The 22,163-nt window shown below is 36.7% G+C and overlaps 1 protein-coding gene across 6 annotated transcripts in view; it reads right to left on the reverse strand.

Annotated features, from left to right (window-relative positions):
- Positions 1-22,163, reverse strand: part of LOC103043353 (phospholipid-transporting ATPase IF) — an 83,669-nt gene that overhangs the window by 57,942 nt on the left and 3,564 nt on the right. For all 6 annotated transcript variants that reach the window (XM_049465652.1, XM_049465651.1, XM_049465657.1 and 3 more), the window contains exons 2-3: positions 3,468-3,584; positions 159-248 (exon numbers count right to left, since the gene is read on the reverse strand). In XM_049465652.1, coding sequence (XP_049321609.1) covers positions 159-248; positions 3,468-3,584 — 207 coding nt within the window. The remainder of the gene's footprint in view (positions 1-158; positions 249-3,467; positions 3,585-22,163) is intronic.

Below are 22,163 nucleotides of genomic sequence, written 5' to 3' on the forward strand. Positions count from 1 at the left end.
GTACCTACACCATAGACATCAGTGACCTCTGACATCGTAATAATTAATAATTAACAATCAGCAATTAAGCAAACAGTAGGACTTGCACCAAAGCCTTTAAGCAGCACTATAGAAAACATCTCACTGAGTAAAACATTGACAGAAGAAGAGCTGCTTACCTGGACGAGGAAGATGATGAGGAAATAAAAGTTGGCTATTCTTCTAAACTGTTCAAACAGATTCTTAGGGATGAAATTCCATATAGTATACTGCAAAAAAAAAACAACACACAAACAAAAACAAGTGAGTACATGTGTGTATTTACAAGAACATGGCAAGACCATATACATCACAATACAAGGATTATGATATACTGCAGTATATTGTGATGCAATAAATTTATAGCTCTGAAGTGAGAACATCACTATACAGTTTTGCATTTGCATTAAATACAGTATTGCAAAACACAGTACCGTTAATAGCAATATTTTCATACACTGAAATGAATAGATAGATATAGATATGAAAGAATACTCTACCATTTGTTAACGTTTTTGGCAAAAAAGTATCTACACTTTTCTAGGCTCCAGTGATGTAAGCATTTTGAGCATTTAAAAGTCAGTATAAGATGCAGCATATGATTAATGACTTGAATTGCAGGCTGATTTAATTACCGATCTCAGGGCAGTGATTTGGATTTGTGGAATTATGAGAGACAGCACACATATACTTCTGTTTAAAATAAGCTTGTATAGCCTATTGCATTTTTTTATTTTACTTTAAACAATAAATTGACATAAATAAAATCACGTGGATTCACCAGCCAGCCCCTTTGAAGAGTCATGTGACTGGATGGCAAAACTGGAGTCACCCATACACTCAAGTTTATTAAAGCAACTTAGACTCAGGCTACACATTGCTAACATTAACGTATATTTCCCATTATTTATAATTCTTTATTAAAATGCCTTTTTTTTGCAAAAAATAAAAAAATATTTTATAAAATAAAATAAAAAAATAATAATTTAAAAAATTTATTAATTATTATTGTGGATAATCTATGCTTCTCTCCATCTCACTCGCTATCACTCACTGTGTGTATACTTTTGTGTGAGAATGTGCTTGTACGCATGTTTGTCAGTAGATAAAAGCATTAGAGTTCATTCCCCTAAACAAAGCAGTTACGGAAATGCGAGAAGCGTTTATGGTTCCAAGGTGCTGTAGAATCCTAAGTGATCCTCTAAAACTACGTAAAGGCTCCCGGAAAAGGACAATTTTAAAGAGAAACAGTTGTTTTCAGGAAGTGATTCACGTGTTTGTGTACTTTTTATAAGGGAAAGTAAAGTTTAATCTTGTGTGGTCACACTGTAGATGCATTTTAATGAATTTAGCGTAAACAGAATGTGGTCAAAGTATATCCAGATACTTTCCAGATATACAAAGCAGGTTAATGTCAGGTGTAAACAGGCCCTTACTACATCGTCAGGCAGAGCACGAGGGAAAAAAAAGTTTATTTATTACCATTTATAACAGTTTATTTATAACTACCAGACTTTTACAGCACTTTTACAGCAAGCAGCCATCTAATTTGCTGTCCAGGTAGGAACATATGTAGGTAAGACTATTTCCTATCCCAGACCACTAGGTAACATTTCATCCTCTCTAACAATGGGAGCTTTAACACATACAAAATACACACAGATTAGCCAAAACATCTGTAATCATCTGCCTAAAATACTGCTGGTCTGCCATGTGCCATCAAATCAGCTCCCTTTACAAGCTATCTGAAGGTGGTGTCTGTGGTCTCAGGCACCAAGAACATTCCAGAAGATTCTTTAATTCTTGCAGGTTGGAAGTTTGAGCCTCAACATAGATGCTGGAACAGATTTAGATTTAGGGAATATAGAAAATTTGGAATTTGACTCCTAGAACTCCTTTTCCTGAAGCCCCTGTCTGATAATGCATGTTAACTGTATTGGCATACACTATACAGCAACAAGTAAGTTAGATAGAGCTGTTTGACCATGGAAAACCATTCCATGAAGCTCTCTACGCTCCATTATTCTTCAGCTAATCTTAAGTCACATGAGGTTTGGAGGTCTGTAGTGATTGCACACTATGCATGGTAACATGCTGGAAATCACTGAGCTCCTGAGAGTGACCTGTTCGTTCCCTGATGTTTGTAGAAGCAGTCTGCATGCTCAGGTGCTTGGTTTTTATACACCTGTTGTCATGGAAGTGAATGGAACCCGAGTTCAATTATTTAAATGGGTGAGCGAATATTTTTGGCAAAATAGTTTATGAGCACCAAAAAAAGAGTAATAATATCAAAATCATAAATTAATTTAATATCATTTAAAGACCCATTTTATGCCACTCATATAAAGATAATACAATAGCATAATCAAGCAAATGTATCACTTTAAAGTGCACTGAATGTGCAATTAGATAGAAGTTTATTTATTACTGTGATGAACAACAGCCCAATTTTAAATCATAAATAAAAACGTTGTTTTTAACAAAGTCCTCATGCCAGTTCATTTATGATAAAGGGATTTTCTCGCTATGTAAAAAATACACCAATAGTAGTCCGTGCTCTAATGGGATTAGAACATTACCCAAGTAGAGCTATTCATTCGCTGTGTACCAACTCTACCTCTTCACAACTTTACAACTGATGCTCTCAAACACATTAAGAGACAAGAAATTGAAGCACTCTTGACATGTCCAGCACAACGGTTAACTGAAAGCTATTCCAGGTGACTCTACCTCAAAGCTGACTGAGAAAATCCAGTGTGCAAAGCAGTCATCTAAGCAAGAGATGCTACTTAGAAGATTCTTAAAATATAAAACATTGTTTTTTTTTTTTATTTACTAACTAACAATCTGGATTGTTTTTTTTTGTTTACTAAAAAATCTTGTGCGTTTTTCATCATTAGTTTAGATGACTTTCGTATAGGCCTGTCACGATAAGACTTTTTTGTGGACGATATATTGTCCCAGAAATTATTGCGATACACGATATTTTTGTAATTTTTTAAATATTAAATGCCACTGACAGAATAGCATAAAAAGCAATTATACACTTTTTAAAGACAACAAAATTTGAATCAATAATGTATTACAATTACTTGTTGCTTCACCTACTTTAGTCCACACTGTGTGTATGGAGTCACACTTATTTAAACATGACTGGCTAAAATACTGTTCACTGTTATATATGTGAAAAACATACAAATAAACACAATAGACGATATCACGATTATCAAAAATGATTGCGGTCATGTTCATTTACTGTACTATAAATCGATATTGCAATTATTGTGACAGGCCTACTTTAGTATTAATCTAGAATGTAGAACATAAAAAAAATGAAAACACTGAGCTTGAGATGTATAGAAGTTTGCACCCAAGGTTCCATAAACAGGCAACTGTGGTCATTAAGACACTATGACACTATTAGGGAAAGTCATAACGTCCAGTCTTACCTTGGAGGAAATGATTCTGTTGTCCGCAAACCTCTGGGGGGTGTAATGCCCATGCTGAGGGAAGCGGTTTGCGATGTAAACAGTTCTGGTGTCGCTTTGATGAGGAGGGTCAAAGCCCTGCAAGAAATAAACACAAACAGGTCAGTGTGCATTTGGCCAGGGCAATGCTCAGTGCTCAGTTCTAGCTGCTTCTGCTACAGGAAGAGTTATGTCAGTAACGCTAAATGTTGCTAATAGCGTAACTACAATTTGTAACTGGATATAGGGCACCTAGTTTTGAGTTAAATAATTTTTACTAAAAATGTCTAAAAGCCATTTTTAATATTTGGGAGAACCATCTGGACCATCAAATATATCTATTTACATTATTCTTATTACTTCTGAATACTAGTGACTAGGGGTGGGCGATATGGTCCTAAGAAAAAACTAAAAAATATTTCATTGTATTTTTGTGATAACGATAATCTTGGGCAGATATAATCTTTCTCTAGTAGATATATAAAAAAGAAAAAAGAAGTTTTTTTTTTTCTTTTGCTAAAAACAGCAAAAGTAGTACCCTGATTTGATAATTAGAGGTGGGTAATACGGCACAATATTTCAGGGTATAATATTAATCATGATATTTAAAATGTTGGCAATATTATTGCATACAATATATATGTTATGGCACACCCCTACTAGTGACTAATATCCTAAATTCATTCACTCTTTTGTGGTTAAATTATATCTGTAATAATATTTATTTTAAGGAGCACAAACTTTCTGGCTACATCAGAAACAATTTTTGAAATATATGATGCATTTAATCCCCATATATTTCCACACTGAGGACGAAAACATAAAACCAGAGATTTATGCTCTCTGAGGTTTGTGTGTTGCAGTTGTGTGTCAGAGAGCATGAATCACACACTCCCGTTTCACAGTGGAGGTCAAGTTAGTTTCCCATCAACCACAGTTAAGACTAGAATAATTCAACAGAACAAGAGCTCTGCAAGCACGGTTCTTCCTCAAGAGCTACTTCTGGAGTTTTTTTAGACACAACAAAGCTAATCCATACTGTGAACTACATATACTAAACTGAATATTCAACCAAACCTAAATAAACAAAGTCAGTGGTCAGGGAGTGCGTTTACCTGTGAAACATTTGAATAAATTGAAATAAACTAAAACGTCAGTGGTGAGAATGTGCTGTTTGTTAGTAAAAAAAATATATAGATATGTTGGTCAGAAGAACACAGAAGATCACAGGTTTGGGTGTTGATCTTATACACAGATTCTTTAGATTCCACCAGAAGCTCACCTGATTTATTTTAATGAAAAGTACTGATAAATATTAAACACCTGACCCGTGTCAAGAAGAGTGCTGGGAATAGTTACAAAAAGCGTTACAATAACAATATAGTACATCTACTGTACAATTTTACTCTGTTTAGTTAACTACTTAGATACCAAGGCTTTTTCAATTTGGAGAAAGGGTCAAAACGCTTGGGAACTTCTGTGGAAATATTGGGTTTGGGGTAGTGCTGGGCGATTATGGCCGATTATAATATTTATTTTTATTTATTTATTTTATTAAAAAATTCAACTACAGATGACAAAGAAATGGTTCAAACTAGGTTTACCTGTAAAGATAGATATAGATATATGGGAAATGTAAACTGTTTGGTGTTCAGATACTTTGGGTTGAGTCGATTTATTGAATGAATCAGTGATTTAAAACATTGTTTACAAGCCCTTGCGTTTATATCACATGTTGACCTCGTGTACACACCCAGGGAGAAACTCGCACACTGACGGAAGCTGGATTACACTTCAGATTGTAAGTTTATGACAGAAAATTGCGATTATTATTGATTTCCACAGTAATCACGCATCCTCACCGGAGAGCGATGATGCTACAGTTTTTAAAAGTGGTTGGGTTTATTTCTAGCGAAATATATGCTTTATGCCACTGGGTGTATGTGACGAAAGTGCTGGAACTTGATTTGATCACTTGTGATCATCCATTTTCCTTTTTTATTATACTCCAGAGGTTTTCAATTTGGTAAAATCAAAGGAACTCAATCATTTTAAGTGGTCTCTTTTTTTCCAGGGCTGTATAATAAGAAACAGGTTGTTCATGTGGGTATTTTCTATATTGTGATATATATTGTTTAAGGGATATAAATTTTTGGTCATATAGTCATCTATAACTGGCACGGTTATCAAAATAGGAGTTCTGCTTCTGTGAAAACCATGCAGACATGTCTTCTCCATATTAAAGGTCCTGAGACCCATCAACATCAGAGGTTATCCATATGCCACTCTACATTATTAATTCAGACAAAGAGCAGCAAAACAATTCATTACAGACGTCTCTCGCCCACAGCACCACTCACCTAAATCACTTACTATTGAATTCCACTACAGCCTCACCCTGTGTTTATATTTACGCTCCCTCAGGGCAGGGCACAGGACGTCAGTCATGGCGTCATGTTGGAGGAAATCAAATTCCCAGAACATATAATATTCCACACTAACGCACATTTTATCATTCGCTTGCTCCTACAGGATGCTCCCACTTTCCTGAGGACACGACCTAGCGCTGCACCTGTGACGTTATGTAAATCCCCTCCAGGCAGCACTCGGCTAACTGCGGCGTAACAGGATTAGAGCGCAATTAGGATTCTCCTGTAACGACTGGGCGTACTCCTGCATAATTAATCCTACAGAGGATACCAAGCAATTCAGAGGCTGATCGATAGTAACGAGAACAAGAGTGATTTCCTCAGAGTCTCAGGATGGTGTGCTTTGCTTTCTTGAGTGTTTAACATCATAGTGGAATTCAGGAAACCTGGAACCTCTTTCTTTAGCATACAAACTACATTTCATTAGTGCCATTTCAACCCACATTTATTACCCTACAGAGGGCTGAGAGGTTAATCAAAATAATTTAATTAATTAAAGTGTGATGGAGATTGTACATCTTTCCATTTAGTCCAGAGTCCAGACTTCCAGACTTTTGCCAAACTTGTACACTTTTCCTTAACTGAAATATGAGGAGGTTATGATTGCACCATGGTGAATATAAAAGCTGCATGTAAGGTTGAAGGGGTCTGCTAACTGTTTGTGTTAAAAAATAAAAATAAAAAAAAAAGTTTTAAATAAATATAAAGGAAACAACAGCTTGTGTATCACTTGAAATGGTGCTGTCTGTTTACATTTTTTTTTAAGCATCGTAAGAATCATAATTGAGAATCGCTCATATATTTGAAGAACATCAAGATAATTTCATTTATTTATGTATTTATTTTTACAATATTGCTTAGCCATAACCCTATGCCAGTCTCAAGATGTCATCTAGGGATGCACCTAGGGTTGCAACGGTATGAGATTTTCACGGCATGATAACCGTCTCAGAAAATACCGCGGTATCACGGTTATCACGGTATCACAGTTTGTTACATATATTATTAAACTGACCCTTAAAGAAATTACAACAAAGGTTTTTTGTTCAATTAACTATTTATTGTAGAAACCTGGAACAATTATATAGATAATGTCTCCTTAAAGAAAAATAAGCTGTACACCATCAGGTGAAGGAAACCGGGTTTTTCCACTACTCTTAAGGGCATTAAGAGTGTATGTAAAAAAAAAAAAAAAAAAAATATTATATATATATATATATATATATATATATATATATATATATATATATATATATATATATACACACACATACACACACACACACACACACACACACATTACACACATTACATGTCCTCTAAGAAGTAAATATCTGTATTTAAAATATTCAGTACAATTATTTAAGTTTAAATTATTTAAATATTATTTAAACTATTTAATAAACTGAGCCTGGGTCAGTGTCTGATCAACAACTGTTGTAAACGTCCGTTTTACTGCCAAGTTGGTATATAACCAGATACTGCAGAAAGAGGGGATTTATTTCTGACATGATCCTCACAATAGAGATTTCTATTTTAATGCTTTCACACCGAGTCTGGTTTTAACATATGAAAAACAGGCACGTCAGAATTTGAAAATGAACGCATGTAAATGAATGGCGTCTTTCACATCCAGTCCGGCGAGCACCTTTACACGGACACGTGAATCCATCGTAGCACGCACTTCACGCCTGTACCTGCGTGCTCAAATTTCTCAGCGCTCTCAGCGCTTTTGCGGGCGCTTACCGCATGGGTTGTGCACGACTACAAAGAGGTTTTATTTAGGTTCAGATTAAAATTATAAACTAAACACATACTTTGCGCTGCACGGCGGGGTGGTGTTCTCGGAGATGGGAGAACAGGTTTGACGTATGTCCACCTTTAGCTGTGACTTTACAGCCACATTGATTACAAATCGGATAACCATCCTCGGGTGCGTTCGGCGGGTCTCTGAAATAGTCCCACACTGCTGATTTTAGTTTAGCCTTTTTTTAGGCGGACGGAGATTTGTTTAGTCTGATGCACTTTCTGTTGTTCTCACCGCTGTGTGCTGTGAGTAGCTGAAGCGGAGCAGAGTTGCGCATGCGCGGGTGAGTTTCTCCGCTGGCTTGCGTTTTACCGGTAATAAGCAAACACACACGGTATGATAACCGTGCATTTTGATACCATGGTATACCGTGAAACCGGTTACCGCTGCAACCCTAGATGCACCAAAGTGGGTGACATGGATGACATGTATCTCCAAACCATCACTGATCATCAGTAAATTTTGCCTTTCATTTGTAAATGAAGGAACCAGAGTCTGGAGGAAGAGTGGAGACACACACAGTCCAAGCTGATTGAGGTCTAGTCTGAAGGTTCCAAATGGTTTGGATAGACATGTCATTTACAAGTGTTTTGGTCCACTGGGTTATATCAAGTCCAAAGTCAGCTGTCAACATTTATGGAAATGTGAATTTCATTTTTTTTAGCAGGACTTGGCACACTGCCAAAAGTACCAACTGGTCTTCTATATATTTTAATTTTCTGTGATACTGATTTTTGTGTTTTCATTGGCTATAAGCCATAATCATCAACAATAAAATAAAAAAAAGCTTAAAATAGATAATTCTGTGTGTAATAAATCTATATAATAGGAGTTTCACATTTTTAACTGAATTACCGAAATAAAGTAAAGTAAGCAGTAAACTAAAGTAAGCTCGTTAGCAGAAAATGTGCTACAGGTGTGCTACAGAAACTAGGCCTCCTGACCACAGCTTTTCCTGTGCCAGTTCTAGCAGAAGAGAAGCTTAAACGTGGGCCATAAAGATGCATAAGTCTAAAACTAAATAGCATACTTAACGGATGTCCCAATGCTATGAACAGTCAAAGCACAAGAGGCATAGACTGTATGTTATGTTGTTTTTTTGTTTTTTTTTATGTTCCACAGCAAAATAGTTCCTCACTGTAAATTATATTGTTACCTTCTGAGAAAACTCCTCCCTGATATTTTTCCACGTTTGCAGTAGATCTTGTCTCACTACCATTAGCAGCAAAGCAGGTTTACAGATAACCAAAACTATCATGGACAGAAACCCCTCCAGGGGATAATCTACCAGACCACCATGATTTTAGAATAAATATATTTGGCTTTGCAGTGATTGTCGCAGAATCACTAATATGCCAGTTTCTTACAGATTTTTATACCTTTCCTACTCAGGAATACAACTGCTTTTAATAATAATAATAAAAAAAAAACATTTTAAGGATGTTTGCATTGATGTGTGTTCATAAACATGTGAAGCAACTTACAGAAGCTACAGAACTAAGGTAAAGCTACTGTTGCTGCTTTATGTAAATCAGAGTGCCAGGAAGCCACATCATCCATCCCACCAGGAACACACACCTTCAGCAGCCTCCTGTCTGAGCCTTAAGGTTTGCCCCACTAAAACACACAGAAACAAACACACCCAGCTGCCCCATGCACTTTCTAAAAGAGCCAGCCACATTTCATCTGGCTTTATTCGTTTTGCAGAGCCCAGCGTCTCCGTCCACCTCCTCCAGAACTGCGCCTTTGTGTCTGGCTGGAAGAAAAATAATGGCTCTTTAATTCATACATCTGCTCTGAGCTCCACTTAGGAAATTGCATCATCTTACTGAAAAGGTTGCGGTATAGCGGCAGACAGAGAGAGAGAGAGAAGAAAAAAAAAGAAAAGAAAACTGTGGCCGCAAGTCCAGCCTTTACTTCAGAGACAACACAACACATTCTTCATCTGAACAGAAAGGGCACGTTACACATCAGTGAAACAAAGCTTTTACAATGCCATTATTTACAACCCACCCTGAGGAGAGCATTCAGTAATGGTGGTGCACCCTCAAAAATAACAATGTCCCAAATGGTTCTTTCAGTAATACCATATAAGTATCAAATTTAAAGGGTCTCTAATATATACATAACTATCCAAACTGGTTCTTTTAAATTTGTTAAATAACTAAAGCACATTTATTTTAAGATCCTTGAGTGAAACACATATTAGTGTTTTTCTGTAGGCAAATTATTGATACTGGTATGTTGGATCAGTATTGACAATACACAGCACTATGGTACAGACTTGGATACAATTCAAGGGAGGGAGAGATAGATGGATGGAAGAATGGATGGATGAATGGATAAATAAGAGGTTCAGTCCTAACTAAAAACAAATCAAAACCACAACAGAAGATACTTTCATTAAGAATGTAAAGGAGAGCCATCAAACTTTTTAATTTGTTTGGTTGCCTCAAACTTTTAATAGTAATTCATGGTAGAGAGACAAATAAAGCTCACTCTAAATAGGGACGGGCGATATGGCCCTAAAATAATATCACGATATTTCATGGTATTTTCACGATAACAAAGCTCTTGGCGATATGAGAAAATACTGACTTAAAAATATAATTTCAAGAATACACTACTGCAACAAAATGAAAACAAAATTGTATTATTGCATACGATATGATATGGCACACCCCTAACTGAGATATAAAAAAAAAAAAAAAAGAATTTTATCCGATGTGTAACAGAAGTGAAATGTCATGACACTAGCAATAATGCACTCCAAATATCTTCATATATGCAGGATTAAAGTAACATTAATGATACTGAAAAGATATAATCTGTCTCTAGTAGATATATAATGTGAAAATAAAATTTTCTTTTGCTAAAAACAGCCAAAAAGTAGTACCCTGATGTAATAACTAGGGGTAGGCGATATGGCACGATAGTTCAGGGTATAATATCGTTCACGATATTCAAAAATGTTGGCGATATTATTGCGTACCATACGACACCATACCCCACCCCTAATTCTAAAGCAAACGAAACCTAAAAACACCACCAAGACATGCTCTCTTCTCGACAGCCTGAGAATTTTTCATTATGACTCTTCAGCTCTTTAGTGAACCCAGCCTAATTAAACATGAGTTCCAGCACGCTGCCCTGAGGTTAATGAGGTGAGGAACACACATGGGCAGGTTCCTGCTGCTTGGAAAAGCCTCTGCAGATCACACATCGGCCTCACCTCTTTACGTGGACAGGTGCTGAGCTCAGGTAACACCTCCTGATAACAGTCTACAGCAGAGTCACCAGAAAACCTGTCTGGTGAGAATGCCTGTGCCTGTGGGCTGAATACTGACAAGATTCTGCAGTGAAGTGACAACAAATCTTTATTTTTAACATCACAAAGGGTAGTGCACTGTTAAACATTACTAATGAAGGAGGGAAGAGAGTAGGTCTGAAACTCTGTCTGATTTAAGTTGTCAATTTGTTTAAATCTGCTGTATATTTACAAAAAAAACAGAATACTGTAAATGAAAACTAATAAACGGCTATAGGATTAGGTCTATTTTAGCCACTCACAGCTTTATGGTTACACACACACAATGAACTCAATGACACTTCAATTTAACAGAACTGAGGATGTGTCTGAACCCGCTGTAGAGTGAAAAAACAGGTGTGCAGCAGGTCTAGCTACCCCAGGTAAAGCTTCAACTTAGAAACAAAACCAACTGCAGTAATTACTAAAAAAAAATGACAAAGATAAAATAATTCAGTCCTAGTGTGTGTGTGTGTGTGTGTGTGTTTGTTGTGTATATGTGTGTGAGAGAGAGAGAGTGAGTGAGTGAGTAAGTGAGTGATATAGCCCTAAAATAATATCAGGATTAGGGCTGCCACGATTAGTCGACTAGTCACGATTATGTCGACTATTAAAATAGTCGACGACTAATTTAATAGTCGATTAGTCGTTTTTTTTTTTTCTTTGTTTTTCTCTCCAAACTGCTGCGACTGCCTTTCTGTCCTGGACGCACATGCGCAGTAGTGGAAACCGGGGTAGGTAGTGGACGACATCTCAGGACATTATACAGACAGGCTCTGGTTTCATGGCTACCCCGCTACAGAATTCAAAAGTGTGGGATCACCAAGAAAATAAAAGTGAAACGCGTGCAATGCAATATCTGCAATGAAGAACTTGTCTTCCTCGGCAGCACAACCGCGATGCACGAGTACCTGAATAGGAGGCATGTTGTGGCTGATTAAATGACGAAGAAGCTAAATTGCTATTTAGCTGCTAAAATTAGCGTAAACAGAGCGTTAACTTAGTACTTAACTTACTCATCTTGATAGCTTTAAAACAGAGGTCACTAATAGGCGGACCGCGATCCGGATCCAGACCCAGACGTTGTCACAAATGCCGTCCCAAACCGATAAACTACAGAGAAGGATTTCATTCTGACAGTGGCTTCTGTTTTCAGTGCTTTTCGGTGCAGTAAACTCACAGATCAGTCATGTGTGGTGTAAAATCACCAAACGCTCTCCTCTGCCAATCAGATCTGTGCAGACCGCTGCCCTGGCTAGTGAATTGGGACGCGGACGGGGAAAAACGCCTTTATAAACAGATAGGGAGCCCAAGAACTGGCAGAAAAACAAGATCGGGCAGAAACTAAAGACACACTGAGTGCGACAGAGAGACGGTAATGTACACAATATCTGGACAGAGAGGCATTTTTTATTAATATACTTTTTTTTCATAATAGTTCAAACAAGCTCACGGTTGAGATGTTTCATAAATGCCAGTGCCTTATCCTTATTTTACACAGTTGTTTACACTTTATGCTAAACAGTAAAATAATTGTCTGTTACAACAAGCTGCATATTTCATTAAAGGTTTAATGAACTATGATTTTATTTGTTTTTATTTTTAGTTAGCATATAGCTGAAATCTAATGATGGTTGTATAATAGCAGCTGCATTCTATTGTGATAAACTGTGTTTTATATTCAATTAACGTATGATCCGATTAGTCGACTAATCATAAAAAATAATCGGTGATTAGTCGACTATAAAAATAATCGTTTGTGGCAGCCCTAATCAGGATATCTCACAATAACGATACTCTTGGCAATATGACAAAATACTGAATAAAAAAAATAATAATCAAGAATACACTACTGCAACAAAATGAAAATTAAATTTCATCATTGCTTACAGTATGATAATGGCACACGCCTAACTGAGATATTTAAAATATGCAAGACTTTTATCAGATTTGCAACAGAAGTCAACGATCCAGGATGTCATGATACTAAAAATGCATTCTCCATATATCTCCATATATATCCAGGATTAAAATAAAAGGAATGATACTGGACAGATATAATCTGTCTCTAGTAGATATATAATGGGAAATAAGAACACTGATTTTTTTATTTTGCTAAAAACAGGAAAGTAGTGGTATTCTGATGTGATAATTAGGGGTGGGTGTTATGGCACGATATATCAGGGTATAATATTTACGATATTCAAAACTGGTGGTGATATTATGTATGAATGTAAGTGGACATGTGTTATAGTATTTGGGTCTATGCAGCAGAAATATACTGAGAAAGCTGTAAGAAGGGAAGCACTGTGTAGAATGAAAAATGCTGGTAAGTGCATGTGTCGAAGTGCATGTAAATGCATTGATATGATTACTGAAAATCAGATTTTCTTCAGTTATCTGATTATTACATACATGTAAAATCAAAAGTTTTTTTTTTTTTTTTTACTTCAAGCTAACTTATACAAAAACTTGTTTTATATTAGAATACAGATTGAACTGCAAACACTGAAATCTAGTTAATGCGATTATTAGACCTAACAAAATCCAACAGCTTTTGCAGAACTGTTCTCCAATAGAACTGCGGAGGAACATCTAACATCTCTCAGCACAAGACCTGAAGAGTGCTAGACTAAGCCAAATTAAACCCAAAAAAAAGAATCAAGAGGCGAAATGTTAATGACTAAAACAGAGCTGATCTGCTGCTGTAACAGAGTAACACTAATGCTTAAAATGACTCAGGACAGAGAAAATCCATTAAAACATTACTTGCGTACAAAGAATTCGGAAGCAACATGACTGGAGGTTTAAAAGGCTTACATAATTTCTGAATCTGCAGTATCTACAGGAACTCAGGCTGCTGATGTTTTCTGTGATTTGATCACACAGTAACAACAACAACAACAACAACAACAACTGCAGGCGACAGGTATAAACTCACAGCTCCTCTTCCACACAAGCTCACATATCACTATACAGATTTCATTTCAGTATTAGAGAAGCCTGTGAGCATCACTGCAGTTCATTTATTCAACACACTTCCTTTCCACTAAATGAAAATATACCACAAACGATAACTAGCTCAAAAATAAGCAAGTTAAATAGAAATTTGTTACATTTAAAAGAAATTCTAATGTTCACAGTCAAAAGTTAATATTCCTATGTAATATTTGCTATACAAAAGGTACACTTTCTATTAGAGGTGTTTCATATCATATCATACGAAATAATATGGAGTGCATTACTATCATGACATTCTGAATAATGAACTTCTGTTACAAATCTGACAAAATTCTTATATATTTTAATATCTCAGTTAGGTATGTGCCATATCATATTGTATGCAATAATAACATTTCATTTTTCATTTTTTTATTCAGTGTTTTTTCATAGTGCCAACAGTATCATTATCATGAAAATACCATGAAATATTGTGATATTTTGAGGGCCATATCGCCCACCCCTACTTTTTAGAAACTCATAAACAAGCTTGTTTTGACTTGACTTGCAATAAAAGTTTACAATAATAAAACTGTTATACACTCTGTAATTTTAGCTTTAAAACTGTAAGATTATTGAGAAGTATCCTAAATGACACTCGGCGACTAAAAGCAGACACCAAAATAGAGTTTAAAGACATTACAGGAACCTTTACTGACGAACCAATATTTTAAACAAACAAACTGTTTTCCACAAACAAAAATGAAATAGTTTATACACTGGAAACAGGGTCCAGTCCAAATTTAATGCAACCAATTCTCAATAGATTTACTCTTCCCTATGCCTACAGAATTAACTTCATTCAGTCTGCTGGTAAATCAGTAATTCACTAGCTAAGCTAACCTGCATTGGAAAAATTGGAAAATAAATTATAAATTTAATTTATTGTCTTTGGGACGAGGGCAGTTCAGAGTCAAAGATACACATAGTCAAAAAGGGCACAATATTGATATTGCGATATATCGTTTACGTTTGCAATACTTTATCCGTATAAGGCATAAACTACTCAAGACTTACCTCAATTTGAATTATTACTGCTTCATTACTTCATGTTAAAGAATATTGGATGTTAGAGGTGTGCCAAAAAATCGATTCACATAAGAATCTTGATTCTCATTTACTACGATTCAGAATCGATTTAAAATGTCCCAAAATCGATTCTGAGGGGCGGGTTTTAGACTGATTTTGGGCTGGGTATTTTTGTTGGACCTGGCAACCCTGGGGATAGCGCTTGTCCTTTCAAACGGAGATCTTCCAGACACACACAGAGCGTAGGTGTTTGAGAATCACCGGTAAGATGGCAGAACAAGCACTATATTACATTAGATTAACGTGTAGTTTCAATGTTTTATGGCAGAATGCTTCATAACAAGCATAAAAAAGATCGCTAGTAGTTAGTTTCAGTAACTGTTAGCTAGCTAACTAGCTAACTTTCCAGTTCCACCTTAAATAACGCTACAGGTGGCAGCGGGCTGCAGCATTTAAGGCGGAACGGAAAAATACAATAAGCTAATCAGAGCTAATTTCAGCTCCTCATCACAGAGGAATTAAGGAATGGACCATATGAATTAATTTCTCCACCTCCTGCCCCCTTTCTGAAGAAATACAACGACCTTAAATTAACTAGTTAATCAGCAGCTGCTCCTGAACTTTAGCGCTCCACTGCTATCATCACATCAGCCCAGCAGCGTCACCTACACACCACCGCTAGTAGCCTGGTAATAAAGCAGTGTTATTTATTATTTATTTATTGTTCATTAACGTCATTGTGATATCCCAGTGATTCCTCTGTCACTGAGGACCCACATTCCTGCACATTTTATTGTTTTTGTAACACATTACCTGCTCCAGGACCAGTGTATATTATGGAGGGTTTTTTTTCAATAAGATTCATAAGCCAGAAGCAGAAATTTTTATAATTCAAATCGTTTTGAATCAAAAATCGATTTTGAATCGAATTGTGGCCCCCAAAATCGGAATCGAATCGAATCGTGAGATAGTAAACGATTCCCACCCCTATTGGATGTTAAAAATTCTGTTATTCTTACACCAATAAACTCAAAATTCTGGGTATTTACTTAATAAGGAGTATTTTATCCTGTATAGTTAGTAACTGAGAATTATCTCTTGATACATTGAGTATCGCAGAATCTCAATATCATGATCTCATCGTTACCATAGGCAATGTATTGCGATAAGATCGTATCATGATATGCCCTGTGATTCTCACCCATAGAGGAGATTGAGATAAGGTACTTGCTACTACAAAAAAAGAAGATGTTAAAGGTGCAACCATAAACAGTGCAAAGAAGTTTCTTTTCTAACAGAGTTGGAGTCTTTATTATCTATATTAATGTCCAGACCCATATCTATATGAGTGTTTAGTACAAATGAGCGCAGTTCAGGCGTAAGCCCTATGGGAAAAACTGTCTACAGATCAGGAAGTGATTATTTGTGTTGTTTAAATAATTGTAAATTAATTAATTGTGACACTCAAAGCTATGTACATAGAAGACTAGACTAAATTGCAAACCCTAAAATCAGCTTTTCACACCAGCCTTAAAAGATTAATATGAAAAAGAATTAACTAATTATTTATAACATTGAGAAAATAAGTGAGAACTTTAAAGATGACTTAATTTAGCTTAAATAATAGTTTTACTAAACATCCATTCATTAACTCAAATACTCACAAATACCAGAATTAGTCAATATGCACATCCCTGCACAATCATGTCACAAACTTTGTGTTCCGCTTCCCCTGTGTCGCAATTAAGTGAAAACACTTAACCAGCTTATTAATGACTGTTAAATGCCTGTACACCTCTGGGCTGTTAAGAAGAAAGGTTCTAAAAGTGGCTTTAACATAGGAAACGTGAAAACGCAACTCAGTAAAACACATTCTTTCCACCAAACTTCCCGCTTAATCACAGCCGAGTGCTTCTGCTTGCAGTAGAACTCATGAAAATATTCATGAGATCTCGCCGGCTAACATCTTGGCTACTTTCCATGGGCTGCGGGCAGGAGCCACCGAGGAACATGAATAATCACAACCAGCGCGAAACTTTCCATTCAAAGAAACAAAGCAAACAACTGCACTGCATTAGGCTACATTAGTACACACGCTCAATTCGAGTTTCTAACCTTGTTTTACAGCACTTAAAGAAATACTCCAGAGAGTCCCAGCACAGTCTTTATCAGCTGTGTTTGTAGCTTACAGCTGATTACCACAGAAAAATGCAAGCACTTTCTCAAGAACAGAAACAGAAAGGACAACAGAATCCTTGTTAACTTGAAACACACGTTTCAGTGTGTCAGTGGGCAGGTGCTTAAGTAACACATCCTGGAAAAAGCTAGGTCATCCCCACATTTTTTAAATGCTACAGCTGCAGATCATTAGAACACTATTAGAAAACATTCTGGAGGAGCCTGTCTGATTAAACCTCAGACTTTCATTAAGATCATACAGAAACTGCCTAAACCTGACTTTCTTACCAAATGTAATGTTTAATATTTTTTAAGGCTCTTTACACTCTTTACACAGTTCAATGTGACCTATATCCTACATTAGCTGAACTTTTTTTTTCTCCTAAAATGACACAGTGCTGGGTGATATGTGAAAAATCATACATCACCATATGGTATTTTTTATATCACGATAACGATATATATCATGAAATATCACATTTAAGTATGTTTTCAGTTATTCTTCGAAAAATGACAAAAGAATATTAATCGCTTACTTTTTTCCAACATTGAATCAAACTTTTACAAATGAGAATTACTCCCTTTTAGTGCAGCAATATATATGTATCAAATGAAAACAGATAAGGTAAATGCAGTAGCTAATTTTTTCAAAAGAACAATGCATCTCCATTGCTCAGCTCTCAGAAGTTCCCCTGGTTACAGCTGGGCTTATCACCTAGACTGAATGTTTGCTGTAAAAAAAGGGCATGTTATTCAGTCACTCGTTTTGATATAAAGCCTGTATAATTTTCAATGCAATTTTCATACTGAGGTTGTGTTATCACCCAGCATTAACATGCATTCACACTGCCGTGTATTGAATATGTATCAGGTTTCAACACCACATATGAAATCAGGCCAAATCAGATTCAAAGTTTTTTTTTTTTTGTCATTCACACTGCCACACAAATAACACATGTGTGTCACATATGACGAGCACATGGGAGCTTAGAGCTTTCTGAGGCCTTCAGAAACAAGGCTGCAGAAGCACAAGAGTATAGAAAGGGTTTAAAAAAGGTCAACAGCTAAAAATCAGTTGTTCCACTGTGTAGAAAATAATTTACAAGTCAAACAACTGCCAACATGACCAGATCAAGCTGTCCTAGCAAATTCAGCTCAAGCGCAGATTAGAGAACGTGTAAAGAAGTCTCCAAAAGATCTACCTTAATGCAGAGATGCCAGGAGTGCTGCACATCGCGTTTAATGTGAAAACAGCCTAACACGAAGAAGCTGCAGAGCATTTGTTCATAGCTGTAGTAATTATCTGGGAAATAAATCAAGGTAAACTGAACCTGAACAGCCATTCAGATCAAAAATGAGGAGTTTATTTGATCTACAACCCCAAGGGTTATTTTGGTCGGCACCAGAGTGTACAGTTTTCATACCTGCTGAAATGAGCCGCACCATGGGTTCAAACAAACTAAAGACCAGTTTAACCAGACTAAATAGTCGGGTGTGAAAACACCCTAAGAGAACCAGGGAACTTGAGAGAATCCTTTAACCCTGTTAACCCCTTCAATAATTAACTGCTCTGGCCTAAAGGTGAAATAAATGGGCTTGTTACCAGAAGGTTGCCAGTTCACTTTCATTTAACTCTGTTTATTTGCTTTGCTACAGCAAGAAAAGTGTGCTTTGCTTTACTTTAAACCGGAAGCTCACGCAGAAACCAAAACTACCGTGAATAAATGTGCTAACCATTTGGTTCAGCATATCTTGTGGCGATCCCACAGTGTTCAATATAGGGGTCTAAGAAAATACTTTTATTAATGATATAATGTTGCCTATGACAACGTGTCCCCAGCTAACACTCTTATGATGGTTTCAGGTGGACATGGGCTGAATGGGTTTGTACATGTATTGTTCCCCGAATGCAGCTGGGATTCCCAAACGCTGATAAAAGCATAACAGGTTATGTAAAAATGTCTCAAAGTGTTATAATATTTTTTATCCAACTGCCCACCCTCCCCCTGCAAGCCACAGCAGAGCCTGCATGCCAGCTGAAGACCTCCTGCAACAGGGAGCTGGCATCATCACCCAAATAAATGGAGGGAGGATCATATCAGGTCATATCTCTGCCTGAAACTATGAACGCCTCTGCAGAACAAGGGAGGAGAAAAACTAACTGAAATGATTTGAGCACAAATACAGGGAGGGCCTGAATAAATGAGACTATGAGAAAATAACCCTTAAGATGCCTCTAAAGCTGCTGGATTTCCCCAAGGCGATCAGGCAATAGAGTGACTCAGTTTTAACAGGATGTGATTAGGGACGTTAGGATGGGACGACTGTTTCGGATGGCAGATTCTGGGCTGCTGTGCTGGGAAAATGGATTGAACAATGTGGAGTATTTTACTTCTATGGAAAACCCTAAATTCTTCCCATGAAAACAGCTGCTTCATATCTTAAAAGGCACAGATTCTTTCATAGACTTAAACTCTTATCACCGAGTAACTTTGCTAAGATTGAACAGGTTGATTTGGTTCCTGTGTTTGATGTTTAAATGACCACTGTTCACATTGGCCATGACTTTTGGTTTATTATTTAGTTACAAATACTAATGCAGAACCTAGTGTCATTGATTTGGTATCCAATTAAATTTTAACAGAGTATTTATTTGCAGAAAATGAGAAATGTCTGAAATAATAAAAAAAGATGCAGAGGTTTCAGACCTTAAATAATGCAAAGTTCATATTTATAAAGTTTTAAGAGTCCAGAAATCAAAATTTGGTGGAATAACCCATGTGTTTAATCATGTTTTAACTATGCATCTTGGCATGTTCTCCTCAACCAGTCTTACACACTGATTTTGTATAACTTTATGCCACTCCTGGCACAGAAAATTAAGCAGTTCAGCTTGGTTTAATGGATGTAATCATCCATCTTCCTCTTGATTATATTCCAGAGTTTTTCAATTTGGTAAAATCAAAGAATCTTATTTTTTTTCAAGAACTGTATATTGTGGAGTCCCACAGGGTTATATTTAGGGGCCTACAAAACTGAGATTAGTAGTGACAGTAATGTAGTTATGGGAGTGACAGACAAGTGTTCCAAGCCAACATGCATATGTGGGCCTTGTGTGGGGGCTCACATGGCAGAAGCAAGGGCTATGTGGGTTTCAGGTGGGCATGTGCGCTGAATGGATATGTACTGTACATGTGTTGGTGCTGGGATCCAGTTTGGTTTTCCAAATGTGCCTCATTGTTATTGCCCACCTAAATCTTACACGGGTCCAACCTAGGCCTCAAGTGTAGTGTATATAACCCAGATGGACGGGGTCTAAGTTTACACCCTCTTGGTCCCATCAGTGACTTAGAATGGAATGTGTGAATATAACTCTCTGGTTGCTGCTGTTCCATTTGTACAGACCCCACATGGGCATGCTGCCAGAGTTGATCTAAAGGGATTTAAAAGCTGTCAACTTTAAGACTCACCTAACTTTAGTCAAATTGATTGGCGCCAAAAGGTACATACACAATTTAAACACACTGTTTTCAGAAATTCATAAAACCAGTCTTCCATGCTATTGGCCCTTTAAATTAGGGTTACTCATCATCCTTACAGACGAAAAGTCACAGTAGTGGCTTCCAGCAAGCCAGCACGCTTCAACCAGTGTTGCTTCAAGACTCTGCAGCACTCTCCTGACTGGCACATGGAGCCCGCACGTGGCACATCGGGCATCGCTGTGAATCTACAGCATGCACACGCACGCACTGGTCACATGACACATTAATATTGCTCACAGAGGCATTCAGGCAGCTCAGTATGTCAGAACTGTACAGAACACCTGAAGCACTTCAGAGTACAGAGGAGTGTACGCTCTGTGGTACGTCTTTTAGAAACATTATTAGATGCAGCTCCAGCAGTTGGTTTTGGAATCAATAATAATATACAATCTACTGATTATTTTGAGAATTAACCATGTTTAGGTTTAGTTTTATATTCTCATATTATATATATTTGGTAGAGGTGGTCCACTGCTAAAAATGATTGCTGCCCCTGCTTCAGAATTGTATTAAACATTATTTAACTGCAAGAGCGCGTCACATACCAGCACAACACACCAACGCACGGTTTAGATCCCTCAACTCTTCCATAACGTGCCACTTAGCATTTTGACCGTACTACATTAAATTAAATACATACTAACACCTAAACTAAAAAAAAAAAAAAAAAAGTTCAACTCAATTAATGCTACTATCCTAGTCCTATACAGCTCATAAATTCCAGCTCCAAAACAGACAGCTTAGACGTAGGAAACTGATAAAGAATGTGACAATTAATTGTTAATTTTATTTATGTAAGTAAAGTGTAGATGTGACCAAATATTCTAATAAGCATTACTGATTGATAATCAAGTGTCTATTGAATTACGAGACATTTTTAATCACAAGGCTGTATGACTATGATTTTTAGTAATGCTAATCATGGTGCCTGTTTACAGATAAAGTCCTGTACTCCAACAAATCAGCCAATCAGCTTGTGCAGAGAGCAGAGGAATCAGCATGCTCTTGGGAAAGCCAAACCTCCTCGCTCTGGAGATCTGTGTAGGTGCAGTAGCCATTACAAGCTGAAAAATCTTTTTTTTTTTTTTTTGTGCATTTTTGAGCCAAACAAACTGATTATATCAATGATAAAAAATATAAATGTTCAAATAGTAATTAGACCCTCAGTTTTGAGTATTTTGGTCTCTCCCTATCAAACAGCTGGGAGACTGGTATTGTATTGTAATGGCACAGCCACTTTGCAAAGATGTTCGCAGGGTGAACTGGCTTGATTGACAATCTTGACACAAATCAAGATCAGCCAAAACTTCTGAACTAAATGTTTAGTTTTAAATCTAAACTGCTAGGCTAATGTTGCTAATAAACACTGGCTTTAATTCATATCAA

The sequence above is a fragment of the Astyanax mexicanus genome, chromosome 16 (genome assembly GCF_023375975.1).
Source record: "Astyanax mexicanus isolate ESR-SI-001 chromosome 16, AstMex3_surface, whole genome shotgun sequence".
In the NCBI taxonomy this organism is placed as follows: Eukaryota; Metazoa; Chordata; class Actinopteri; order Characiformes; family Acestrorhamphidae; genus Astyanax; species Astyanax mexicanus.